The sequence below is a fragment of the Odontesthes bonariensis genome, chromosome 23 (assembly GCF_027942865.1).
Source record: "Odontesthes bonariensis isolate fOdoBon6 chromosome 23, fOdoBon6.hap1, whole genome shotgun sequence".
NCBI lineage: Eukaryota > Metazoa > Chordata > Actinopteri > Atheriniformes > Atherinopsidae > Odontesthes > Odontesthes bonariensis.
Window position 1 is genome coordinate 31,827,171 of NC_134528.1, and position 20,903 is coordinate 31,848,073.

Genomic DNA, 20,903 nt, shown 5'->3' on the forward strand with positions numbered 1-20,903 from the left:
AGATAACGAAGAGCCGTTAGGGACATTATTTAGAGTTGGCGTGCCTAGACATCAATGGAAACAAACTGTACTGGAAACCTTGCACACACACACACACACACACACACACACACACACACACACAAAACACTAAGGCTACGGCTACACGAAACAAGCGTTTTTTTGAAAACGGGTACGAAAATTATTGCGACCACACAGGAAAGCTTCTGTGTCCTCATGGAAACGCGACGCTTGCTGAAAACGATGCAGTACACACGCCACACCTCTATGTGCGCTGTAAGCCACCCCCACCGGTTACACCAGAACAATAGAAGAAGCAATGCGCATGCGTGTACGCCCCTACTTCTACCAGCGCGAAGCTCACGTTGTTCCTTCAACAACCCCGCTGTAGTTAGCAGTGTCTGCAGCAGTGCTGCTATCAGTGTTGTGGGGTCCATGATGATCGCTGTCTGTCCTTGTTGTGTTGTCTTCTTCTTCCGGATTTTGAATGGAAGCCGCTTTTTGTTCTGGTCACTGACGTATGTGTATACGTCACTGGCGTTGGCCATGTGGCTGTGACGCAGATGTAAACGAATCCGTTTTGGCAGTAACAATGGAAACAAAACGACGCCGTTCTCAGATCTTCCCACTCTGAAACCCGTTCTCCAAAACTATCGTTTTGGGGTAGTGGGAACGCCGGCTCCGTGTGGCCGCGACAGCCAAACGATAAGCAAAAATATCGGTTACAGTGAAAAACGTTTCCGTGTAGCCTAAGTAGCCTAAGTATCTGTGTATGTCAGCTTGATTTAATTCTACAATGGTAGCTGTTTCCAAATGAGTACATTTACAGATGGTCATCCGTTATCGGCCTCCTTGTGACTGCGTCTGGGATCAGACCTCTTTCACTGCTTCATTGTCCACAAAGATATGAACAGGCACCAGTTAAGAGCCAGCAGTGTTATACAGAATTACAATTTAAGTCCTTTCTTTTTTTTATATATATGGGAGGGTGAGGGTTTAGCATTCACCAACATGCCACCACCAACCTTGGAGATGCCAAATACTTATTGTGAAGCAAACAAGATATAATACAAAACCACAGAAAACTTAAGCGTGCATAACTATTCCCCAAAGTCAATACTTTGTAGAGCCACCTTTTACAGCAGTTACAGCTGCAAGTCTCTTAGAGTTTGTCTCTATGAGCAATTCTAGCCACTAGGATTTTTGCTCGTTCAAATTGAGTGGGTTCTGCTGGTGTACATAAATCTTTAAGTCATATCACATATTTCTCAGTTTGATTGAGGTCTTGGCTTTGACTAGGCCATTCCAACACATTTAAATGTTTCCCATTAAACATTTACTTTAATAGGCGACCCTTCACTGAAGTCTCAAATCTCTTACAGCTACACTGCTAAACTATTTCCTTCTGGGATCAACGGAGGAACTATCTGTATCTATATGTAGAGCTGGAGGGTTGTTGGTGTGACTGGAGGAACAGCTTCATTAGTCTTGCGTTTACTGAAATAAACTGGTAACGTATGTAAACACACCATATGATATAAACTAGTGTTTATATCAGCATGACAGCCAGCAAGACAGTGTGTCCATAGCCAAATATACATAAGCTAGCCCTTTACCAACAACCTGTTGCAGCCTTGTTGGTTGAACCTCTTGTTGTTCGTGTCTGACTCCGGTTAAAACTGGCATAGCCGTTCGGTTCAGTCAGAGACAGTCTTGTTCTGTTAGGAAACTTTCTTCCTAACCTGCGACTCGCTCAGCAGTTTGTTATGGTAAGGAGAAGCAATTTGAGAAAAGAGAGAAGTGCCGCACACTCCGAGTTGCAGTGATGATTTTTTATTGTGACAACGTTTCGGCCTGTGTCAGCCTTCCTCAGGTCACTTATGTCATAATAAAAGATCATCACTGCAACTCAGGAGTGTGCGGCACTTCTCTCTTTTCTCAACTGTTTTACTAGTTGCCAGCACCTCTTTTTCTGGTGTGCGTTTTGCACCTCCACTCATCAAGGAGAAGCAATATTTCACAAGAACAACCCAAAGAAGGGAGCTGATCAGGGTGAGTAGCTGCTCAGCTGTTGGCTTAGGGGTGAGAGAAGAGCCACTGGGTTTAAACCAGCAGATATTCTGACCATAGCTTGTCTCATACAGTTGAACAAGACCTCAGGATATTGTGCAAGTTTTTGAACAAAAGGACACAATTTGTGTCTTTGAATGTGTTGGTCACTTGCATTAGTTTTTGAGTTCTTATTTTTTTTATTCATTGGTAGATGTGAACCAAAGAGGCAGCCAAAAGAATCCATAACGATGATGACATTTAACATTTCTTCTTCATTTCCACATGTTGACTTTGTTAGACTTCACCTGCTTTTGCAACTTTTCTCTACTCGTCTTTTTCATGAGAGCTAGTAGCCCTTTACCAAAGAAAGGATTTGTAGCTGATCACTGAGGCAGCGCCATAAGAAACTGAGGAAACCTAGAGACAAAAGACAAACTTCTACACGTGTACATCCTTAAAGAAGAGAGTAGAGAGTGGAGGCTCGCATCCTGCTCTGAGTGTACAGGGTGCCACCAAAGTGGCCGCGTACAGGAGGTTGTTGACTTGCAAACACCAGATGAACAGTGAACCATCAGGGCTCTGCAGCATTTTCAGAACAACTTTACTGTGGTGTTAATATTTGTCAGGACCTGCTTTTTTTGTCTTTTGATGATTACACTAATAATGGAAACTGAAGATGCTTCATAGCAACCACACAAAAACAAGCAACTCACCCTCATGCCGAGGATCAGGAAACCGATTTCTTCCATGAGAGGGTATTTTCTGATCTGCTGTTCTCGTTTCTCCTGTGAGGCAAATGGATCGTAGCTCTGCTGGCCCAGCTTCACATCCATGATGCATGGCTTGCTGAAGCGGCGAGTCACATCCTCCAGCTTCAGGTACACGTCTGGGTCAGTCATTCAGATAAAACAACGATTATGTCAGCTTCATTCAAATGATTTAACGGAAATTTAACTGAAATGACATAATGAATTATGCTTATCAACATTGAAAGAGGTACTGCAGGTTGAGATTATATGCAACAGACCCTCAGAGCAACTACAGCCACCCCAAACACTGCTGGAAGAGAGGAATGCAGCCTGCAAAAGAGTTCAAGCTGAACCAGCTTGGAACTAAGGCTTCCTCTCAATGCAGATGACCTTGTAATATTGACAGTTACAGGAGATTGAAGATGATGAAATGGGGACTTGTTAACAGTGAGCAGACTGGAGGTTGTAGACTGTCTTACCCACATGTAGAGGCCTGGCTCCACCACAGCTAGATGGGAAGGCCTTGTCCTGTCACAGCAAACAGGCCCCCAAAATGAACCTCATAATAATAAAGTGCTATTTGGTACATAACCAAACCCGACATAGCAGGCCAGATGCAGTTAAAATACAGATGCAGTGTCTCAAAAACTAAGTCCACTGAAGTTCTTTAGATCAGCACCTGGCTGCTTTTTACTCTCAGAAATCCTGTAGAAGCAGTAAGGGTGGACTTAGTTTCTCACACACTGCTTCTACATCTTTGCGTTTTTTGGCATGAAAATTGAAAAAATGAAAAGTATGCAACAAAAACTAATTTAAGAAATAAAAGGCCCCATGTTGTCAAGGCTATGTTTTTCACTATGCGGGGGCTTGAAAAAGTATTCACACCCCTTCACGTTTTTTCCTTTTTTCCCCTATTACAACCTGTAATTACGTTTTTTCTCATTTTCCTTTTTCTTTATTATTTATGTAAAGAAACTACACATAACAGTCCAAACTGGTGAAGTGAAATGAAAAGAAAAAGAAGCCCATAAATAAGATAAGTACCACCCTTCCTGGTTCTGGTTCTGCCAGAGGTTTCTTCCTGTTCAAAGGGAGTCGTTTCTCTCCACAGTCGCCTCAGGCACGCTCAGGCCGGGAGATTGGACTGAAGACAAGTTTCAGTGCAAACTGTTGGTTTCCTTAGCTAGGAAATTGTTTTTGAATTGCCTTTATATGAACGAATTGGATTTTTTGAAAATAATTATGATTACAATGAATTGAACTCCAATTAGCTTGAATTGGACTTTATTATCTAAGTGCCTTGAGATGACGTTTGTTGTAATTTGACGCTATATAAATAAAGTGATTTGAATTGAATTTTTCCTCCAAAGTCGTCTCAACTTGCTAACATTTAACCTTCATCTACAATGCAGACAAAAGGGAGGATGGTACATCAAATAAAAAAAAAAGGTGGATGCAATTTCATGGACTAGAAATGGGAGATGTATAGCTTGTCATGTCATGATATTGTGCTATAAAATTTCTACTATTGAAATAGAACACAAAGGGCACAAAGAGTTCGCTGCAAATGCATGTTTCCAAGCCTGGATTCCAGTTGTCTCTGTGAAAGGCTCTCTTCTCTTTACTTTTTTTAATATCTTCCTGTATCTCTTCGTATGGTTGATTGTATAACAGCTTCTCACGATTTTAGATATGTTTTCAAGTGCTTTGGAATCAGTTAGACAGTCCATAGTCATTGATCCAGCTGTCTTATTTTGCCCCACAGTGGGCGTAAACAGGTGCAACCCTGGTACAATCAAGTCAGATGACATCACTCTTCATTGGCTCCCTGTTAAATTCAGAATAGAATTTAAGATTCTTCTCCTTACATATAAAGCTCTTAATGACCGAGCTCCATCATATCTTAAAGATCTCATTGTAAGATATTTTCCTAACAGAGCACTTCGTTCCCAAACTGCAGGTTTACTTGAGGTTCCCAGAGTTTCTAAAAGTAGAATGGGAGGCAGAGCCTTCAGTTATCAGGCCCCTCTATTGTGGAATAAGCTGCCAGTAAATGTCCGGGAAGCAGACACCCTTTCCACTTTTAAGACCAAGCTTAAAACTTTCCTTTTTGATAAAGCTTATAGTTAGGGATGGCTCAGGTGATCCTGAAACATCCCATAGTTAAGCTGCTATAGGCCTAGACTGCTGGGGGGCCTCATCTGACACACCTTTCCTCACTTTACTCTCTTTATGTATATGTGACATTATTGTGGTCATTAACTCGTGTTTCCCTGTTCCAACAGATATCCTTTGAATGGTGTTACAGTGCCGCCGCCGCTGCGGCCCTCCCCCCCTTTCTGTCTTCTCAAACCCCAGCTGGTCGAGGCGGATGGCCACCCTTCCTGAGTCTGGTTCTGCCAGAGGTTTCTTCCTGTTAAAAGGGAGTCGTTTCTCTCCACAGTCGCCTCAGGCACGCCGCTCAGGCCGGGAGATTGGACCGAAAAACAAAAAGTTTTCAGTGCAATCTGTTGGTTTTCTTAGCTAGGAAATTGTTTTTGAATTGGCTCTATATGAACGAATTGGATTATTTTATGAATTATGATTATTATTAATTAATTGAATTCCAATTGGCTTGAATTGGACTTACTATATAAGTGCCTTGAGATGACATTTGTTGTTTTGGCGCTATATAAATAAAAATGAATTGAATTGAATTGAATCACATGCAGTCCATCTATAATAGTACATACCAGAATAAGGCAGTTCACACTTGGCCGGTTTGTGTACATTGCTGAAATAACACTGAAATATTTTGATCAACATACTTCATTCATGCAAGAGGAAGATTGGTTGAGTAAAGTTCAGTGTCTCACCATTGGAGCTCTCAGGAGAAGACCAGGTGCCATAATATTTTGGAAGATGGTTTTGAAGGTCTAGAAGACAAGGATCAAAACAGTCCTCTGCATACACCTAAGACATACACAAAGACATCAGTATATTTTACTTTACACAAATGGATGAGGCTCAACACTAACATGCTTAAAAAGTACTGGGTTGTTCCACTTTGTACTGCCAAAGTAGCTCTGACACACTGCAGCATAGACACAAGGCCTGTAATGGCATTTTGCCATGAAGACTTTAGCAACTAATCCTTTGGGTTCCGAGTGTTGGGTAGTGGATCTGATTTGGACCGGTTGGTAAAAAGCAGCCAGTAGGTACAATCTGTCAAAGTAGAAGCATTATAAACACCAGGACACAAGACTTCCAAACAGAACGTTGTGAATGCAATTTAAGAGGTTCCAAAATAACTCGTGCTTTTCACTTTACCTATCAGCACACTGTTGGTGTTCCTTTGCTGCAACATACAGTTTTGCTGTAAACAATTTAAATATGTCCCGGGGTCCGTTTCACGTAGCAGGTTCAACCAACTCTGAGTCTACTCCTGATCTCTGAGTTGATCTACTCTGAGATAGAAAACTCTGAGTTTTCGGTTCCAGAAACGCTGATTTGAGTGAGTTTAGTCAACTCTGAGTAGGTTCACCTTGAGTTTAGCGCGTGCACCACAACTTTAAAAAGCCAGCATCAATGGAGCCCCGATTCGACGAGTCACCTTGGCAACGGGGAAGAGGAGGGGCTACGTTTTTCACCAACCTCGAATTGGAAATCTTAATGCGCTCATACGGCGAGTTTCAATACGTTTTTAGAAATAAGTGCAACACCGTTGCAGCAGCAAAAGTGTAAGTTTAAATGTAGTCCTTTGCAATCACAATAATATTACAGGGAAACTGCTTGAATGGTAGCCCATTCATTTATTTCATTTAGGTGCAATCCCGCGGGGGAGAAGCGCTCTTGGCAGCAGTTTAAGATGAAATATAAAAACATTGTTCAAACAGGTGAGACCTCAGCATGGAGGTACCTCATTTTGATCATGTTTTACACTGTAAAGTAAATATTAAGTGGCTATTTGACTGTGCAGTTATTTTATTCCCAACATAATGCTGTTTTCACACACATAAACTATGTCTTCTCATCTATACCATCCATCCATCCATTATCTATACACCGCTGAATCCGTCAGTCGGGTCGCGGGGGGGCTGGAGCCTATCCCAGCGGTCAATGGGCGAGAGGCGGGGTACACCCTGGACAGGCCGCCAGTCCATCACAGGGCCACACAGAGACAAACGAGACAAACAACCATACACACTCACAGTCACTCCGAAGGACAATTTAGAGTCATCATCTATATCATGTTCTGTTAAATAATTAAGCCTATTTAAACTAACACAGACTTCTACTGAGGCAACAGAAAGAAGGCAGATGCCCGTAAAACGGGTGGTGGCCAGCACCGCCACCTCTAACGGGAGGGCAGTGGCTGAGGGAATCCCCGGAGGGAATCCACCCCCCAAGACACGAGTGCCTTTATAAAATATAATAGGCCTATATATGTCTTTTTTAAGCCTATTCATACAAATATTTATTTGTCTTTTATGTCTTTTTTTTCTTTTGTCCCAACACATTCTGATGGTGCCGCTCAAAAAGATAATTGTCTGTAAATGCAAAAATCTATGCGCGGGCTGATAACCATCTCCGACGAATATTTATTTCTCTGCGCAGTAATGCTGCGCCTTCATCCACGGGATCGTTGTCAAAAGGACATGTTGGTGAAAAAAGTCGCCTCCTGCTGTGCCTGATGGACTTCTAGAAGTAGAAGAACTCGCTCTGCTGACTGAATGAATGAGGAAATCAAATGGCGTGTGTGGCTGAAAGAGGGCGGAGACAGAGAGAAACTCAAGGTTTCTTGAATAAAACCTGGTCCCGACCAGGTTAGGTTCAGAGAGTCTGTTACTACGGTAACTGACCGTGAGGTTAAGTTACCTCTCTTTGTGAAACAGGCTAGAGTTACCCCTCTTTCTCGGGGTTGAGTTACCTCCCTTTGTGAAACGGAAAACTCAGAGTTTCCCTCATTTCAGGGTTAACCTACTCAGAGTTTTCACTAAACCTGCTACGTGAAACGGACCTCCGGTGTCTCAAGCCCAATAAGAAAAACAAAACAGCTCAATATTTCTGCTTCTCAATATCCACCCCTGTGAAGGAGTCAGTGTGTTAGAATAGAAACAGAATAGAAAAATACTTTATTCATCCCCCATTGGGGGAAATTCAAATTAGTCAAGTCGCTCAAAAAAATTATAAATATTTACAATGATTGTATATTAACAACAACAATAATAATACCAATTCTAATAAAAATACTACTAATACTACTACTACTACTACTAATAATAATAATAATAATAATAAATGACTAGATAAATAAATTAAAAAAATCAATCTATCAATTTGAGAGGAACTCAGCAGTCCCTGTTAAAAAGCCTTCTGGCTGTGGGAACAAAGGACCTCCTGAAGCTCTCAGTCCTGCAGCCTCTCACTGCAGCTGCTCCTCTGTCCTGCAGGATGCTGTGGAGAGGATGTTTATTGTTCTCCATCACAGAATACAATCATGTAGCCATTGTTGGAATTATGTCTGATTGGTCCGGTCAAAAGAAAAGTGATGATGCTATGACTCACCCCATTAGAACAGTTATTTTCAGACCTGAATGCCATCAATGTAATAATTCATCTGTAAAGGTAACACCATTAACCTCTTCAGCCTTAGCCTGAGTCAGGAAAAACTTCCAGTGCTGTGGAAGACATCTTGCCTTGTTCCAGTACCTTAAAAATATAAGCAACCTGCCCTCAGTGACTACAGACCAGTTGCCCTAACATCACCTCAGTAAGCAAGTGAACACATTTCAGAACCAGCCACAGTTGTCTCATCATCATGGGGTTGGTGTTGAAGGGAATCCTCTACCTGCTTCAGCGAGTCCACTCTCATCTGGACAAAGCAGCACTGTTATGTAAGAAGCTGCAGAAAATCCAGGTGGATGCCTCCACAACCACCTGGATTGTTGACTTCCTGACAAACAGAGCACAGTGTGTGAGGCTGAAGGGTTGTGTGTCTGAGAAGGTGGTCCGCAGCACAGCAGCACCACAGGGGACTGTACTCTCACTGTTTCTCTGCACTCTGTACACCTCAGACTTCCAGTAGGACTCAGAGTCCTGCCATCTCCAGAAATGCTCTGATGACTCTGCAGCTGGTGGATGTATCAGTGATGGACAAGAGGCTGGGTACAGGGAACTGGTTCACCACTTAGTGGCATGGTGTGGGATCTATCACCACGTCTTAAAGTGATACTCTGGAGTAGATTCAACCTGGGGTCATTTGAACCGTGACATCCAAATCCATCTCCAAAATTACCACACTAAAATCACATGCCATGAGACCAAACTTCTACAGTAGTACAAATATGGTACAACAAAGCAAGGCTGCTCAATTTCTCCATTATCAAAATAATTTCACAACTCTACAACATAAAAAATTCATAAAAAAACATGTAGAATATAACATATACTTTGACAATAATAAACTCCTGGACTATTTTCAAACTTCCAAATGCATCGTTTGGTGAGTACAGACCATATTTGTACTACTGTAGAAGTTTGGTGTCATGGCATGTGATTTTAGTGTGGTAATTTTGGAGATACTGCCAGGATCCATTAACCCTTGTACGAAGCTATTCGGGATAACTCAGTAACTCAGCTGATGTTCAGCCAATATCGAAAAAACTGCGGGTGGGCTACTTGGCTGGATATCACGGTTCAAATGACCCCAGGGTGAATCTACTCCGGAGTATCACTTTAAATACAAACACAACAGATGACTGGATTTTAGGAGGGAAATGTGGGCTGTATATGTAACACTGAGGCTGTCAATATGAAAGGACAGAACAGACTATGCTTCTTAAAGAAACTTCTTAAGGCCTTAAAGTCATTCAATATCTGCAGCAAGATGTTTTATATCCTCCATCAGTCTGTGGTGGAGAGAACAATCTGCTTTGCAGCATCTGTTGGGCAGCAGCATCAGAGCCAGAGACTCAGAAACTGAAGAAACTGATAAAGAAGGCTGGCTCTGATCTGGGGCCTGCTCTGGGGCCTGCTCTGGGGGCCTGCTCTGGGGCCTGCTCTGGGGGGCTGCTCTGGGGCCTGCTCTGGGGGCCTGCTCTGGGGGCCTGCTCTGGGGCCTGCTCTGGGGGCCTGCTCTGGGGGCCTGCTCTGGGGGCTGCTCTGGGGGCTGCTCTGGGGGGCTGCTCTGGGGGGCTGCTCTGGGGGCCTGCTCTGGGGGGCTGTTCTGGGGGGCTGCTCTGGGGGGCTGCTCTGGGGGGCTGCTCTGGGGCCTGCTCTGGGGGGCTGTTCTGGGGGGCTGCTCTGGGGCCTGCTCTGGGGCCTGCTCTGGGGGGCTGCTCTGGGGGGCTGCTCTGGGGCCTGCTCTGGGGCTGATTGCAAAAGAAAAAGGTTGCAAAAGCAACTTAACATAATGGACAATACTTCAGAACTTTGACATAATATAGTGATCACACAACGAATTGTGTCAGTCAGAGGCTTCTTCAGCTATCCAGCAGCAAAGGTCATTCCTGCCAAAAGTAAAAACTCTACACCGACTTTTTTACAATGACCGATTTATAATAACTGTTTTGATTCTTTATGATGCAATATGGGGTTTTATTTTCATTATTTTAAAATACTGTAAGTACATGATGCTTTTTTTCATCACGCTCTGATATGTAAAACCTAAGAATTTATAGTGGGCTTACTATTACAATGACTATACCAAATTAAAGGAACTGCATTAGGCTGGTTTAAGTCATATTTATCTGAAAGATTTCAGTTTGTTCTTGTAAAAAAACATTCTAATGTTGATTGTGTGTTGTGGGTGAAAAGCCTTCAGCTGATCCTAAATGCTGCAGCCAGAGTTCTGATGAGAACTAACAGCAGAGATCATATTTCTCCAGTTTTAGCTTCTCTTCATTGGCTCCCTGTTAAATTCAGAATAGAATCTAAGAATAGAGTTTCTAGAAGTAGAATGGGAGGCAGAGCCTTCAGTTATCAGGCCCCTCTCTGAGGAACCAGCTGCCAGTTTGGCCTCAGGAAGCAGACACCCTTTCCACTTTTAAGACCAGGCTTAAAACTTTCCTTTCTGATAAAGCTTATAGTTAGGGATGGCTCAGGTGATCCTGAAACATCCCATAGTTAAGCTGCTATAGGCCCAGACTGCTAGGGGGCCTCCCATAATGCACCTCTCCTCCCTCTGCTCTCTTTAAGCTTCTAGCATGGTTGCTGCGATGGCTCGCGCAACCAGTGTTGATGACGTCACGGTTTCGTGCCGGCCATTTATAGTGGCGACAGTCGATGTGCCAGTAGTTGCAATTTTCTCCGTCACAGAGGTGTCGCTGCTACGTGAAGGTTACCGCTAACTACTCTATAACGACCAAAGGGGAGAAGAAAACAATGCCTCTGTCATCAATGATACTGCTGCAGTATCTGGAAGATGAAATGCTGCTTTGAACCTTGCCGGCGAAAAGGCGACGCAAGAGAAAGATTACTTGCATAATAGCTGATGAGCCTGCAGAAGTTGAAATTTCAATAGTTGTGTTCTCACCATTATAGTCTGATATAGTACTCAGAATATTGCTATAGGACTTTTAAGTGCATTGTGTTACCTTTTGTTTGTTTGTTATGAAATAGTGTGCTTCAGTGGACACACCTGGGAATTATCGTTACCTTTCAGGATGCAACAATAATAATAATAATAATAATAGATGGGTTTTATATAGCTAATACTCAACACCGCTTCCAGTGAATGAAACAACAGCAAATTCCTAATGACATCATTCATCTACAAATAATTGCACAAAGTATTTTACATGACACAACCGTCAGCCGTGAGCCTGGTTTCCAGTTGGTCCAACCAGTTTGTTGTTCTCTGCACGCCAAGTTACAAATTTCGACTGGTGCCCGGCAAGCGCCTCGCCACCTTTCATGGCCAGAGACGTCATTTTGACGTCACGCGCCGTCTGCGGCGTGAGCGACGCGTCAACTATTAATCCAGCTTTCCTCTCCGTGTACATGTGACATCATTGTTGTCATTAACTTGTGTTTCTCTCTCTCAGCAGGCATCCCTGGCCTGGTGTTACAGTGTTTGTTGTCCCCTCTTTTCTGTCCTCTCAGTCCCCAGCTGTTCCAGGCAGATGGCCACCCTTCCTGGTTCTGATGGAGGTTTCTTCCTGTTAAAAGTGGGTTTTTCTCTCCACAGTCGCTCAGGACAGGGGATTGGATCAAAGAGAAGTTTTGATGTGATCTGTTAGTTTCCATAGCTAGGCTACTTATTTTTCAAACTAGCATTATGAATTAGACTTATTTGCATTTCAATTAATTTGATATTCATACATTTTATTAGAATTGGCTTGAATTGGACTGTATCTTTGATGTGTCTTGTTTGTTGCGATTTGGCTCTAAATTAAAAAAAAATTAAAATTGAATTACATTAACCAACCTCTGCTGTGCATACCCATGGATTAATATGACTGCAATAGATCAGTTTAGTGCTGTTAGCCATATTTCTGTGTTGTGTAAGTACTATCTAAATATTACTAAGTCCAAACCTGGTAAATAGGCAACCCAAAAAGTATTAGGGGGTGTCACACATGACCCCAACACATTCAGCTGAATAAAGGCACCTGAGAGGCACTGAAGTCTAAACCAAACCCAGAAGCTCAAATGAACACTGGGGATTTTCAGGAGAATATGCAGACAAAAGGGTCCAGACTTTTTACAGTTATTGTCACATGTTTCACAGCAAGAGACATCCTGCTAAAGATGTAATCGCATAGCTGGAACTGTAAGGGAGCGGTTCAGACCAACGGCTGTCGAGAGTGCACAGACGACGGTAATTAAACTGTGTAAAATGCTGCTTTCTTTCCAACACGTTGAGAATAGCTGATAAGGCCCCTTATTGTGTTGATAAGAGCACTGTTAATCAAACCAGCACACAGGTCAGCAGTAAGAACAAACTGTCACCAGTACACAAACACACTAATAAAATCTCACAGCGGCAGCAAATGCTCCCAAACATTTACCGAAACATTCATACATTGTCTCAGCTGTTGAGGTTCTACACATTCAACAAGGAGGCTTGGTGGAAAACCTCAGCAGAAAATCTGGAATAAATGTCGGACATTTGTGTTCTCACATGCCACCACTACAGAACATCTAGAACATTTCAGGACTCCAGTGTATCTGAAAACAGGTTCTGTACGATTACACACAGCAAAGGCAAAAGATTCATTTGAGAAGGAAGAAGTGGCTTTTCAGTGTCCTTAAAAGTGATATGCTTTGATTAGAAAGGCATATTTTTGGCTGGTTCATTTTGCAGAAATGTTATCTCTGCTAGCTTCCTTCTCAGCTAACGAGCCGACTGATTTCCATTAAAATGCTAACATAAAATGTTCCCTTGTGTTTGTTTGGACTCCATATGTCAACTGGCTGCTTTCGGCTGAGATGCTGTAGCATTGGCGTTGTGCTATTGTGCTAAGCTAACTGGCTTTTACAATGGACTCACTGTTCAGTATTTTCTTTTCTTTTCTTTGAAATGCTCCAAAACTTTAGACATTTTCCTCTTTTTATCTGATTTTGCTGTTGGTTGTTTTCTCTGGTTTCCTCCATCAAATCAAGCTGCTACAAACGCAGCACGTTGTGTGACATTAAAAACTGTCCGTGTGAAACATGGTGACCACTCAGCAGAACATATTTGTGCGAATAAATGATGTAATTTTCGTAATAGATATTCAGGTTACTCGATGAATCAGTTCAGTCCTAATGTCAGCTGGTCCTTTCTCAAAAAGATCATTTCAGGAAGGCCCAAAACTGGGACTACTGTGATCCGCATCAAAAAAGATGATAGAAAATGAAGAAGATTATAGCAAGGATAGGATGTATTATTCCTAAACTCATAAATGAAGATGTTTTCTGTGTTATGTGACTATATATCGAATATTTTTTAACCAACTGTTGGTAAAAATAAAAAAACAAGGTGTTTGAGGATTCTAACACCTCATTGATTGATCATTAATAAAAAAAAAAACAAAAGACAAAATTTTATCGGGTGGTCATGTGATCAATCTTGTCAATGACTCTGCATCATACATTTGTTTGGAAATGTATGATGTCTCAGTTCATTTACATCTGGAACATGTTTCTACGAATAAAAAGTGTGAAACAGCTATGTTTGTTATGTTTTGGTTGAGCTGATTTACACACCTAGATTAATGCATAGTTTCTTAGAATTAGCAATAAAGCTAGTTAAGACATCTATTAAAGGAAAAAAGTGTGTGTCTGTGTGTGTGTTTTGTATTACCATGCTATAAAACTGCATTTCTCGTGGACCTCTTGGTGGAGGCTGAACTTGCTTCAGTACTGTACCATCTGGGTGCTGCAAAATACCTATAATAAGCACAAAAATTGCAGAGAACATCAAAGCAAAGTTTATTAAAGCAAAAGTTCTGTTGGTTTAGAGAGGCCAAAACAAGAACTGAAAAAATGAGTCAATGACTTAAAACCTCAGTTTTAATATATAATTGTTAGAATGTCATTCAGACACCTCAGTGTATAAATTATTCCATATGCTGGTCTAGCTAGAAACTTTTCAGCTGAGGATTCTTTGAATTGTTATGAATATGGCCCCCCCGCAGGCACGTGCACAGATAGACTCCTAGTGGTGCTCAAGCACCTGCCCTTTTGCCCTGGATGAGAAAAGTGCCCTTTCTACTGGTGCCCAATTTTTTATAAATATAATAAAATAAAAATTACTTTTTCTGTCATCAATTCCCCCCAACTGTGTTTCGATATCTGACGGTGCATTTATTTGAGTTCTTGTGAGAATTTCGCCCCGACATGCACCGCGGCGCCCACCAGCCTCCCACTCGCCCCTCCCTCCCTCCTCCTCCTCCTTCACTTACTGCCTACTGCGCGTGCAGTGCTGAGCGTCAGGCTAAACGGCTGAAGCCAACTTCTTCTCTGACCCGGAGCATCAGACAGACAGGTAATGACAGTGCAATACCCCGACGTTGTTTGGTGATAAATTAACAACAACAATTAGCGCCGCTGAAAACATTACGTCGCAACTGGTCCGACGTTTGCTAAAAAACAAACAAAAAAAACCCTCACGAAATCCATGATTTAAAAGCCTTGCCCAGTTGTTTACTGACGTTTGTCATGTTTAATGAAGAGAGAGGGGAGAGAGGCAGGCAGACATTAATTATTTTAATTATTGAAAAGAAAGGTAGGTCTTAAGTTGAGCTACATGACAGTCTGGTGAGGTAATGTGGTAGGCTATAGGCTATTATTAGTGTAATGCTGCTTATGCTTCAACTGTCAGAAAACAGTAAAAACATGGGTGTGTACTGTGTTGTCAGCTTTAGAGAGATATGTAATGTCTTGATTATTATGCACAACATTGATTTATGTCATTTTAAAAAAATTGCAGCATAATGCCAAGAAAAGAGACACTACAAAAACAGAAGGACAGGGAAAAGCAGCAAGCAGCTCAGGGTAGCAGCTCTCTTTTATCTTGGATCAGGCCATCAACTATTAAAACAAATGAGGGAGAATCAGAAACCCTACCTGGTCCAGATGAGCCCACCACAGATGAGGAAGGACAGACAGAGTGTAGGACTGAGTTTTGTTCAGGGGCAGGGGCAGCAACAGAAACAGTTTTGCCTGAGGAGATGAGTGAAGAAGAGGGTGAATCCTTGCCATTGTTGAAGAGAACACTGGCCAGCTCATCTTTCCAACATTTGTGAAGATGGTAAGGATCTATGCAACACTGCCAGTGACAACAGCTTCAGTGGAAAGATCCTTTTCAAAACTGAAGATAATAAAGACCAGGCTCAGGAGTCTCTGTGGGGAAGAAAGACTCTCCGACCTTCTCCTGCTTGCCATTGAGCAAGACATTGAAATAAATCACAGTGAAGTAATAAAAATCTTCCAAGAGATGGCACCAAGGAGGATGCTCCTGTGAAGATCCTTTAATTTATTCAGAGCAGAGTTTTAAGTTAAATATATATTTTTTATTATTTAACATATTATTTTGCTGCCCCCCCGATTACTTCTGCTGCATCTGTACATAATGGTTTAGATTCTCAGTCATCCAGGTCGTAGTAACCATAAGAGCTTGAATAAGGGCAACTGGACTTGTTCTTGGATCTTCAAGACGTTTCAGCTCTCATCTGAAAGGCTTCTTCAGTTCTGAACTAGAAGGTGGGGAGGATCAGCTGATAAGCAGAGAGGGTCGTTCCAGTCACATGTGTCACTGAGCCCCCCGACCAATGAGCATGTTGTTGGAGTCATTATCACCTCTGAACTGTCGACCTGTCTGAAAGGGCGAGTTCTGGCCACAGCATCCAAGGTGGGAATGATTGGGAACCTGCCTGGGGAGGAGAGACCATGCTGCTCTGTAGGTGAGGGAAGGTGATACCTGAGACCACCTTCCAGTTTTTGGAGAAAAAAAAATTCGAAGAGACGAGGTGGTCTCAGGTATCACCTTCCCAGTTGCCCTTACTCAAGCTCTTATGGTCTGTACATAATGAGTGCCCCTTACATTTTTTGTAATGCTCCTGAAATGTTTCTATTCCATTCTACTCAATGTCTATTATATGTATGAAAGGAAAATGTCTTTACTCGTTTCTTTGTTTTTTTTTACTACACATTTGACAATAATGCCTTTGAATCCTTTTAACTCAAAGTGTATGCTTGCCAAACAAAAATGCTTACACACTGGCAGGTCTGCAAAATGTAATCCAGAAAATAAAGCACCTATTACTTAATCATTATACAATTTGTAACAGAATATCTGTTTTATTTGTATTTTCTTTGGGTAACACAAGGAAGCACTTGGGAAATTTGCATTGTATTTGCCAGTAGTGTGGGGCTTGGACTTGGTACTGATCAATCATTAACAGGCACAGAAAAAGAGTACTTTAGCACTTTAGTCATCACAGCAGTTACAGAATGAGCAGGGAAATCTTGTTCAGCTTGTGCCACACCTTCAACACTTCTGTATCTTTTTTGTTTAGGACTGTTCAGTAATGATGGGCAGCTGGGACAAAAAGGATCAAATGCTCACTGGCAGTTTTCAAAGACTATTTCAGTTTGTCTCAGTTAATCCGATTGTTTCTATCGGTTGGATTGAAAGTGTAAGGGCACTCTGTAGAACACTGAGGCTCATCCTGATCGAGCTTCAGAGTAGGTATCACCTGATCGTCAGGTTCAGGGGCTTGGTTCACAAGAGCACTTTAACACAATGATTCAGAAAAAACAACATAAAAACCTCAATTCAAATTTCAAGCAAGAAACAAGCTCCAAATATATATATATATATATATATATATTTTTTTTTGTGAGAACCTTCATTAATAACATGAAGCATTAAAGAAAAAAAACAAATCTTAGCCATGAGGCACAGGGCAGCACCCAGCACCCTAACCCTTGTACATCATGCACAAACATGAGTTGTCTTGTGATTAATCTTCAAAAATGTCCAGCATTCAGTTGGACTGACAAATAAACCATTGTGTGAAAACTCTGTGTACCAGATTAACTAATGATTTATGATTACAACTATGGGACAGTAGTTTATTGTGGGTGAAACATTAACTACATGCAGCTTTCATGCACAGTGAGCTGACACCGTTGAGCTGGCAGAGCACAGCGCTGGATCCAGCTCAGTCCTGAACTCATTGGTTGCTTTGTCAACACGTCCTGTGGAAACACTGCACTTTCATATCTCCATGGTAGAAGAGTAAGGTGAAGATACTATCAGATATATTTTACACACTGCAAAGCCAAAAACATGTACTTTATGTCCCAGGAGTGGTGAGGCCTGAAGTATGTGTCAGGACAATTAGTTTGCCCACTTGCCATAATAACTGATATTATAAAATTAATCTGACTCTTTGCACATTTTCTTCTCTGCACATAGTCTATTTGTTACTTCTCTAGACAGAAAAACACATCCCAATCCAACAACTGCTGGTGGATCAGCAGCTAAATAAAAATAAATTTAAAAAAAACATGGAATTTGTTAACAAGCATCCATCCATCCATCCATTATCTTCCGCTGCTCCGGGGGTCGGGTCGCGGGGGCAGCAGCCTGAGCAGAGAAACCCAGACGTCCCTGTCCCCGGCCACTTCCTCCAGCTCTTCTGGTCGGGACCGCGAGGCGTTCCCAGGCCAGCCGAGAAACATAGTCTCTCCAACGTGTCCTGGGTCTCCCCCGGGGCCTCCTCCCAGTGGGACGGGCCCGGAACACCTCACCGGGGAGGCGTCCAGGAGGCATCCTAACCAGATGCCCCAGGAGGCATCCTAACCAGATGCCCCAGGAGGCATCCTAACCAGATGCCCCAGGAGGCATCCTAACCAGATGCCCCAGGAGGCATCCTAACCAGATGCCCCAGGAGGCATCCTAACCAGATGCCCCAGGAGGCATCCTAACCAGATGCCCCAGGAGGCATCCTAACCAGATGCCCGAGCCACCTCATCTGACTCCTCTGGATGCGGAGGAGCAGCGGTTCTACTCCGAGCCCCTCCCGGATGACCGAGCTTCTCACCCTATCTCTAAGGGAGAGCCCAGACACCCTACGGAGGAAACTCATTTCGGCCGCTTGTATTCGCGATCTCGTTCTTTCGGTCACTACCCACAGCTCGTGACCATAGGTGAGGGTAGGAACATAGACTGACCGGTAAATCGAGAGCTTCGCCTTCTGGCTCAGCTCCTTCTTCACCACGACGGGCCGGTGCAGAGCCCGCATCACTGCAGACGCCGCACCGATCCGTCTGTCAATCTCCTGCTCCATTCGTCCCTCACTCGTGAACAAGACCCCGAGATACTTGAACTCCTCCACTTGGGGAAGGATCTCATTCCCGACCCGGAGAGAGCATTCCACCCTTTTCCGGCCGAAGACCATGGTCTCAGACTTGGAGGTGCTGATGGTCATCCCAGCCGTTTCACACTCGGCTGCAAACCGCTCCAGTGAGAGCTGAAGGTCACGGCCTGACGACGCCAACAGAACCAAATCGTCCGCAAAAAGCAGAGACCCGATTCTGAGGTCGCTAAACCGGACCCCCTCAACGCCCTGGCTGCGCCTAGAAATTCTGTCCATAAAAATTATGAACAGAATCGGTGACAAAGGGCAGCCCTGACGGAGTCCAACCCTCACAGGAAACATGTCCGACTTACTGCCGGCAATGCGGACCAAACTCTGACACCGGTCATACAGAGACCGAACAGCCAATATCAAGGGGTCCGGCACTCCATACTCCCGGAGAACCCCCCACAAGAGTCCCCGAGGGACACGGTCGAACGCCTTCTCCAAGTCCACAAAACACATGTAGACCGGTTGGGCGAACTCCCATGCACCCTCCAGGATCCTGCGGAGGGTATAGAGCTGGTCCACTGTTCCACAGTCAGGACGAAAACCACACTGCACCTCCTGAATCCGAGTTTTCCCCCCACCGACTCACAACGTCTAGTTGAGGTCAGCAGAGCCCCGCCCTCACCATACACGGTGTTGACGGTGCACCGCTTTCCCCCCCTGAGCCGCCGGATGGTGGACCAGAATCTCCTCGAGGCCGTCCGGAAGTCGTTCTCCATGGCCTCTCCGAACTCCTCCCAAGCCCGAGTTTTTGCCTCAGCAACCGCCGAGGCCGCGTTCCGCTTGGCCTGTCGGTACCCATCAGCTGCTTCCAGAGTCCCACTGGCCAAAAAGGCCCGATAGGACTCCTTCTTCACCTTGACGGCTTCCCTCACCACTGGGGTCCACCAGAGGGTTCGAGGGTTGCCGCCACGACAGGCACCGACCACCTTACGGCCACAGCTCCGGTCGGCCGCCTCAACAATGGAGGCACGGAACATGGCCCATTCGGGCTCAATGTCCCCCACCTCCCCCGGGACATGATTGAAGCACTGCCGGAGGTGGGAGTTAAAGCTCCTTCTGAGAGGGGATTCCGGAAGACATTCCCAGCAAACCCTCACAATACGTTTGGGCCTGCCAGGTCTGATCTTACCTCACCAGCGTAGCCAATTCTCCAACAGGTGGTGATCAGTTAACAGTTCCGCCCGAGTGTCCACGACATACGGCCGCAAGTCCGACGATACAACCACAAAGTGATGGTCGAACTGCTGCCTAGGGTGTCCTGGTACCAAGTGCACATATGGACACCCTTATGCCTGAACATGGTGTTCGTTATAAACAGTCCGTGACGAGACCCATGTCATGTCTTCGGGCAGTGCCCGACCGAGCCCAATATGCACGCTCTTGACACGTCACGGTAAGAGCGCTTCTAACACTAAATTCCTCATTCACTCCTACAGTACGTCTTAGTCTGTGTATAACTACGTGCTTCCTACGCATTCACACACATTCATACACCGATGGATGCGGCCAGGTGCTCGCTGCTGGGCCTGGCCCCCGTTCCGGCAAAGGAACACGTTGTCCAAAAATCTTTTTCATCATAGGGGGTCTTTTGAGCTGTTCTTGGTCTGGTCCCTCATCTAGGATCTGTTTTCCTTGGGTGACCCTAACAGAAATAAAAGAGGCAAGATAAGCGGGAATGGGATTCAAACCCTGGTTCGGGTAGGGGGTAATGAAAGTATAGAGGGTGCCAGAGGTGGAGGCAGGACAAGACACACCAGCAGATTCAACAGTCCTATAATCAGCAAAAATGCCAGAAAAAACTAAGCCATACAACTCACTCAAAGCCAACTCACCCAAAATGGCCGCCTGATTTCAAAAGGATCACATGGGCCAAACCCTCCACTTAAATATCTTGAATTTCTTCTTTGCTTCTTCCAAGAGTCTGTTTACCCTAAGTGCTCCCCCTGCTGGGCCCCCAGCTGCTATTGCTTCTTCTTATCCAAATCCACTGACTGGATTTTACTGCTTTATCTGACAGCTCTTTCACTATTTTCCTCACATTCTGTCCACTTACACCCAGCTCCCTCAACAATGAGACAACAGACTTTGCAACAAATCCTCTACATCCTACTTCCACTGGACATATCCTAACTTTCCATCCTCGCTGCTCTGCTTCTGCCCCCAACTCCACATATCTAAGCTTTTTCCTTTCATATGCTTCTACTATTAATTCCTCCCAAGGAACAGTCAGCTCTATGAAATAGACTCTCATTCTACT

General features: G+C 43.9%; 1 protein-coding gene across 3 annotated transcripts in view; it reads right to left on the bottom strand.

Annotated features, from left to right (window-relative positions):
- Positions 1 to 20,903, bottom strand: part of ipmkb (inositol polyphosphate multikinase b) — a 37,170-nt gene that overhangs the window by 6,155 nt on the left and 10,112 nt on the right. For 2 of the 3 annotated variants that reach the window (XM_075457779.1, XM_075457780.1), the window contains exons 2-4: positions 14,071 to 14,156; positions 5,657 to 5,753; positions 2,766 to 2,938 (exon numbers count right to left, since the gene is read on the bottom strand). In XM_075457779.1, the coding sequence (XP_075313894.1) occupies positions 2,766 to 2,938; positions 5,657 to 5,753; positions 14,071 to 14,156 (356 nt within the window). Of the gene's footprint in view, positions 1 to 2,765; positions 2,939 to 5,656; positions 5,754 to 14,070; positions 14,157 to 15,335; positions 15,432 to 20,903 lie in introns of all 3 variants that reach the window. The other variant, XM_075457778.1, reaches the window with a different exon arrangement.